The 7,312-nt window shown below is 39.8% G+C and overlaps 1 protein-coding gene across 4 annotated transcripts; it reads right to left on the bottom strand.

The window, feature by feature from the left end:
* Nucleotides 1-373: 373 nt before the first annotated feature.
* LOC129720757 (uncharacterized protein K02A2.6-like) lies at nt 374-5,814 on the bottom strand. Of its 4 annotated transcripts, none has more exons than XM_055672452.1 (2): nt 5,170-5,814; nt 374-4,849 (listed from the first exon to the last, which is right to left on the bottom strand). In XM_055672452.1, exon 2 carries the CDS (start codon nt 4,846-4,848, stop codon nt 643-645), a length of 4,206 nt encoding a protein of 1,401 aa, XP_055528427.1. In that variant the 5' UTR covers nt 4,849; nt 5,170-5,814; the 3' UTR covers nt 374-642. The 4 variants fall into 4 exon arrangements, with proteins under 4 accessions (XP_055528427.1, XP_055528428.1, XP_055528429.1 ...); XM_055672453.1 differs by having other exon boundaries at nt 5,373-5,814; XM_055672454.1 differs by having other exon boundaries at nt 5,434-5,814.
* Between the last annotated feature and the right edge of the window lie 1,498 nt (nt 5,815-7,312).

Here is a 7,312-nt window from a genome sequence, read left to right as displayed (position 1 = left end):
ATCCATATAACAAATATTTTGTGCTGTTTTTCAGGCTTTTTACTGATAAAAATTCATCAAATATTTAATAAATGCAAGGTTGTTCCAAATAAATTCCACACAAAAGTTAATTTTAAGTAGATACTGGAACTGCCACCTTTTCTGAAAGTTCGTTCCCGAAAGGTTATTGATTTTGTCAATCAGAGGCATAATAGCCTTGAGCAATGCTGCTTTCTGTAAGGGGTTAATTTCCTGTGGATGATCTGCTTACTTTAAATGATAATTCAAGTTGAAATTGTCAGAACTCAGAAGAAATCGTTTTTAGTTGTAAAATAACTGTGAAAGCTAACGGGACTGGTGATACGCTACTAAAATAAAACGCGAGGTGTACTCTTCGACAGTCAACTATAAACTGATCTATTATCTTCATCAGAACACTGAGCCAGCCAGTTGTTCAGACAGGGTTGTATTCTAGGGTGGTCACCACAGTTCTCCCCCCTTTAGTTTAAACAATATTTTTCTGATAATGGCCAAACTTCACTGCCATATAGGTATTCATTTTTTTTTTTTGAATGCGGTTAAACATGACTGCCGCTTTAACTTTTTTTTTTTTTTCAGATAGTGGCGAAACAATACTGCCACAAACTCAAACTTATGTTTGTTTTAATATATAAAATCGACATCCCTTTTAGGACGCTTCGGTCTACTAGAGCGACGCAAACTTTCTGGATGACAACTCGAGCTTGATGGTTGATTCGATTGCGACCACTGTCGCGTAGATGGGCCCTCCTGGGGATCAACTTCCTCAGGTGGTAAACGCGCCGATCTGCCACCACCTTCCGAATCACAAACCATTGGATGATCGTCAGATGTGCCTCGGTAAATAAACGAATCTGCTGCGAAACCAAGGAATCCGCCAGCATCGTCGTCAACGCTTTCATCGTCATCGTCATCACGCGCTCGTTTCCGGTTAACACTCCTTCCTTCCTCCCTCGCAAAAATCAAACCGTGACGATTTCTGCGAGCTCCAACCAGCTTCAGCTGATTGCGGTGCGCCAGATACACCCGACCTCCGACGGAAACCTGAAAAGTTGTTAAAGAAACACGTTTTAAAAATTTTGCTTCAAGCCATCGTCGAATGTCAGTAGGTTTGAAATTTTTAAAGTATACTAGATCTCCTGGGCGCAACTTGTCAATCCAGTCAGGTTTATGATAATCTTTGGTATTATAGCTATACACAGATTTATCCACATTATCACGCTTCGTCAGATGATTCCTAAAACTATTCCTAGGATGGATTAAATCCAACAGCGTTTTGGGTTTATAGCTAAACAGTCTCTCTGAAGGAAAAGAACTACTGCCTTCTAAACATGTATTCCTGTAACCAAACAAAAAATATGACACCAGATCTTCTGTGTTCAAACTAGCCATCTCCGGATCCAACAAAAACTTTTTCAAACCTTCTTTTACCACTCTTACCATACGTTCTGCTTGTCCGTTACTCGAGGGGTTATACGGAGGACTTTTCATAACCTTGATACTGTGTTTCTGAAAAAAGTCAACAAGTTCTTTAGAATTAAACGGCGGTCCTCCGTCCGTAACAACTACGTCCGGCAACCCAAATCTAGCAAAAACGCTGATAAATTTCGACTTCACACTCCTGGCATCTGTACTAAACTTCATGTACTCAACTTCAAGCCATTTTGAAAAACTGTCGACAATGACCAGGAAAACTTTTTTGTCGAAATAAAAGAAGTCCGCATGAATGCGGGTAAACGGTTTTGTTGTAGGGATCCAGTTAGAATGTGGTACCTGCTTTGGAACAACGTTCATTTGACAACACACAGAACAAGTTTTAACAAAATTTTCAATGTCAATACTAATGCCATGCCAATAAACTGTTCTTCTGGCCATCTGCTTTATTTTGGTTATTCCTGAGTGATTTTTATGTAGTAAACGCAGAATTTTCTTTTGCAAACTATCAGGAATAACGACACGGTCTTGGTATAGCAAACAACCCTCTACTACTTCCAAGTCTTGGTGTTGTGCGTATACATCTAAAAAACTTCGATCTAACTTCTGTGGCCAACCATGCTTCATGTAGTAAACAATTTTTTGCAAAAACGGATCTTTTTGTGATTCACTCGCAATCAAAGCATGGTCTAACGGAAACTCATTGGAAACATTCAAACTCTTTATGTATTCCTTTTGCAGACTTAACGGAACATTTTCAGGAAGAGGAAATCGTGAGCAAAAATCTGCGTTGCCCATCTTTGTTGACGGCCTGTAAACAATGTCAAAATCGTAAATACTCAGTTCCATTACATATCTCTGCAGACGCGTCACAAACAACGTATTTTTTCCTTCCTTCCCGAAAATTCCAATCAATGGCTTATGATCAGTATACACAGTAAACTTTTTGCCAAAAAGAAACTTATGAAACTTTTTGATGGTGCTAACAACTGCCAACGCTTCTAAGTGCAAAATTGGGTAGGATTTTTGTGCATTTGTTAAACTGAAAGAAACAAAACTAATAGGTCTTTCCTCATTCTTGATTTGATGTGCGATTACGCCGCCTAACCCATAACTACATGCATCTGTTACAACGACAACAGGTTTCCTCGGATCATAAAACTCTAACAGCTTTGAACTCAGCAACGCCTGTTTACAGTCTTCAAACACTCGACTACAATCTGAGTCCCAGACAAACTTAACGTCTTTTTTTAATAAACGATACAGACAGCTGAGGCGTGAGGACAAATTGGGTATGAACTTCCCGTAGTAATTAACCAAACCCAAAAATGCCTTCAGTTCAGAAACATTATTCGGAATATTAGCTTTCCGAATAGTCTCGACCTTTTCCGGGCACGGCAACAAACCTCTGTCGCTCAAAATGTGACCCAAGAATGGCAAACTTGAAACAAACCATTTGCATTTTTGCAGATTAATCTTAATATTGGCATTAGAAAGACGCTCTAAGACCAAATTAAGCTTCCGTACACAGTCCGAATAGTCCTTGCCTGCTATCAAAACATCGTCTAAGTAACAGTAAACTCCGTCGATATCCTTCAAAACCAGATCCATGATCCGCTGAAATATAGCCGCACTTGAAGAAGCACCCTGTGGCAAACGATTGTACGTAAACAACCCTTTGATTGTGTTAATCACCATGATTTTTCTTGACCTTTTTGACAACAATAGCTGTGTATACGCACCAGACAGATCAAGAGAACAGAAAACCTTCGCGCCAGCCAAAGAAGCAAACAAATCCTGTGTTAGTGGGAGCGGATACACATTAGGAATCAAAACTTTATTGATAGAAACTTTACAATCAATAACCATCCTAATGCCACCGTCCTTTTTCACCACTTGAATTACGGGTGACGCCCACTCGCTCGAATCTATTGGTGTTATGACTCCATCCTTTTCCAAACAGTCGAGGTGCTGTAAAACCTTGTCCCTCAACCTGTATGGAACGTCATAAGCACGCTTAAAAACCGGTGTATGATCTTTTAAAACTAGATCTGCTTCGAACCCTTTAATTGGCGTACATAAAGATTTATCAAAAACATTGGCAAACTTACTCTGTATCTCTGCAACAATCTGGTCCGGGCAAACTGCCAGTTGATTGATGCTGCTTCCAAACGCCTTCCTCCAGTCAGGAATGAATACATCCAGCCAGTCTCGTCCCAACAAAGGTGTGAAGCAACTTCCACTTCGCAAAACGATCAGTTGAACAGTTTTCGCTTGGCCGTTAAACTCAACTTTTACTGTTATTTCTCCTTCCACCTTCAACTTACTGCCATTGATCACTGCTAATTTCTTGTCGCACGTCTCTAAAGGTATGTGATCGAATTCTCCCTCGTACATCTCCAAACTGATGACGGAGACTGCAGCGCCACAATCAACTTCCATCTTCAACCGCAAGCCGTCAACGAAAACGTTACGGAAACACGGTTCGTTGATTCTATTGACTGATGATATCATCAAACAGTCCATGTCGTCGTCATCCGAGACGGATCTATTCAATCGACGTCTCAAACTTTTCTGATACTCGTTCAATTTTGGCTTTGCTGCTGGAGAATCGACAAACTTCACTGACTTTTTCTTGTTTTTCAAGTCGTAACAAAAACGACGTGTATGCCCACTTCTACGACAGAAATTGCAAAACAGATTTCGTGACTTTGAAGTGGAACGATTTTTTCGGTCAAACGAAACTGATCGGCTTCTGCTCCTTCCTCTGCTAGGCTGACGACTCCGTCCACGCGAGCGATCTCGGAAATCAGACCGATTGTCCCGATTCCCAAGCCTGTTCAACACGCTCGTACGGCGCGAACTGGAATCTCGAGAGATTATTTTCACCCTCTCTCCTGCTGCTTCCGTATTCGTGATGAGTTTCTCCGTTTTCGCCAAGGTTAGATCGTCCTCATCAAACAAACGCCTTTGTAGCTCCTCATCGCGGATTCCACAAACCAACTTATCGCGAATCGCCATGTCCTTAAACTGTCCGAATTCACACAACTCTGCTTGGAGCTTAACAGCTAGTATGAAATCCACAGCTGTTTCATTCGGCCCTTGTTCGCGTTTGTAGAATCTGTAGCGATGGATCAAATCGCTTTCCGTCTTGTCATACCGTTTTTTAAGAGCATCCGTAATCTCCTTAAACGATAAAGCTTTCAAATCCTTGCCAGGGAAAAGAAGCTTTATCTCGCTGTAGACTTCCCTGCTACAGGTAGCGAGAAACGAAACTTTTTGCTCCGCCGGATCAACCACTTTATGATGCGCAAACACCCAGTCCAACTGCTCCAAAAACTGCGCAAACGGAATAGTACCAGGAACGTACGGCTCGATTTGATTCACTAACGGCATACTTGACATGATGAAGAAAAAAAAATTAAAAAAAAAAATTGACAAACTAAAACTTGTACTAGTGTGCAAAATTACAAAAATATTTTTTTCAGTGTATATTTCACTGGTGCGATCAAATCAAAACAAACTGAATTTGATCACCACACAACTCAACATAAAAAAAAGACAGCTGTGAACAACAAAACACTTTTGCCTATTCCGCTTCGTGCGGAACGAAAAACACAAGCAAGAATACAATTTGTTTCGGCGGTGCGATGAAGCAGACAAAAAAAAAAAATGCCGCCGATGATTAGTGTTAGTGCTGAATCAAACAGAACTTACATGCAAAACTTTAATATGCTGCTGTTTGATTATGGTAGTGCAGCATAAACTTTGGCAAAATCAAAAATGGCTCTTTTGCCTATCCGATCACGGTAAAAAACAAAATGAAGCGCAATTCCTCCTGCGTGCTAAACAGTCGAAAAAGGCTTACAATCGCACTTTAAACATGCAGTTAAAACAAGATAAACTGTGCAAAAACTTACGTGATCGTTGACGCAAACCTGTTTGATCGAAATAAAAAAAACTTCAAAAAGTAAAACAAACCTGATCTACCAGGATAAACTTTTTTTTAATAGATTTTTATTATTTCGCGGAAAAACACCACTACCGCTTGTTAACACTGGCTCTCCGCAAACACTTGGCGGGGCAAAACTTTTATAAATTATTTTTTTTTCTGCCGCTTTTTACACCAGCGGGAAACAAACTTTTGGCAAACTGAACGCCGCGAAACCACTTCACCAGCAAACTTAACGCCGGGAAAAAAAAACTGTTCGTAGGCTACGGAAACACTGTCGCAAAACTAAAATGCTCGTACACACGCGAATTTCTAAGAAACAAAAAAACCGATTTCCTCGTCGCCACTAAAATAACTGTGAAAGCTAACGGGACTGGTGATACGCTACTAAAATAAAACGCGAGGTGTACTCTTCGACAGTCAACTATAAACTGATCTATTATCTTCATCAGAACACTGAGCCAGCCAGTTGTTCAGACAGGGTTGTATTCTAGGGTGGTCACCACAAGTTGCTTTGCGAAAAACAGCTTGTACGTCTTTTCATCGCCGTCGTCCTCCGTCAAGTCACTGTTGTAATGTAATTGGAAACTTCCCTTTCTCAATACTTCTTTTCCAATATGCTAATTGCACGGGCTAATGAGGAATAATACGTATTGCACGTAATTCGAAAACACTGAAGACGTAAGAAAGGAAATTATTCAGTAGCATATCCAAGACTTCAACCTTATGTTTTGCTTTTCCAACGACGACCTTAAAGTCGGGGTAAGTAATGGGTGGACGTCTCCGTCATTCTTCATGCAGCATATTTAGAATCTGTCTGCGACCATGAACGTATGCCCATATTCAAAATACTTAAGAAAAATATGACTACTCCTACACCGAGCGGTTGAAAGTGAGACTGGTATACGATTATTTTGCTACTCGATGGCCAAAATAATCGCATATCAGTCTCTTCCTTATTTTTGATTCAAATTTTCACGAAAAAGGTAATTCTTAAATGAAGAAGTTATGATTAGGGTCTGTTTCATTACATTATGTCGTAAAAATAGGAATAACCCAACCCAAACAGCTGAAATACCCAAAACAAGAAAAATATCTTCAAGCGCTGTTTTCTCAACTCGATGATTTTCTAGATGGGACTGATATGCGATTATGGGCAGTATACATGATTCTTAATTTCTATATCAAACATAAGCTATCTCAAAAGGCCGTTGTAGACCTCCTAAAAATGATAAATATTATCACTGGCACGAAAAATCTTCCGGAATGCTTCGAAGCATTTATAGCTGCATTTCATGATCCATACAAATCCTATAGAGTTTATTTTTGTGCTGAGTGCCAGTGTGAACTGGGCAATGATCCTCCTGCAAAAAAAACTGTTTGTTTGGTACCAGGCTACTCTTCAAAAACATTTGAACAGGGGATGACCCCTGTTGAGAATCAAATTAAAGAAACAATTCAAATATACCGCAAAGAAATAGACGAGTACGAGAGTATTATTAGTAAAGGAAACGTGTCAGATATTAATCGGGGAGATGTTTACAACAAAATTAAAAAGGGGGAAGGAGACAAAATTATTTCCCTATCAATAAATACAGATGGCGCAGCAGCATACCGTTGGAGAACAAACAAGCCATGTTATCCTATTTTTTTGGCAGTAAATAATCTCCCACTACGTTTGCCTTTTGCAAAACGTAACATAATTCTTGCTGCTATATGGCTTAGTAAAGGTGATCCGGATATGTGCATGTTTTTCAAAAATCTATGCAAAAAATTAAAATGTTTGCGCTATGGACTGGAAGTTGACAATGATATCTACAAGGTGATAGTACTTCAAACATGCCTAGATTCAATTGCTAGGCCAAAAGTACAGAACACGACACAATTTAACGGGGAATTTGGATGCTC

The sequence above is a fragment of the Wyeomyia smithii genome, chromosome 2, assembly GCF_029784165.1.
Source record: "Wyeomyia smithii strain HCP4-BCI-WySm-NY-G18 chromosome 2, ASM2978416v1, whole genome shotgun sequence".
Classification (NCBI taxonomy): Eukaryota; Metazoa; Arthropoda; class Insecta; order Diptera; family Culicidae; genus Wyeomyia; species Wyeomyia smithii.
Note: the sequence above shows the minus strand (reverse complement) of the source record. Positions and strands in the feature narration are given on the sequence as shown.

Bases quoted from the DNA above. Each gene is read 5' to 3' on its own strand.
- LOC129720757 (XM_055672452.1), bottom strand. From the start codon at position 4,848: ATGCCGTTAGTGAATCAAATCGAGCCGTACGTTCCTGGTACTATTCCG.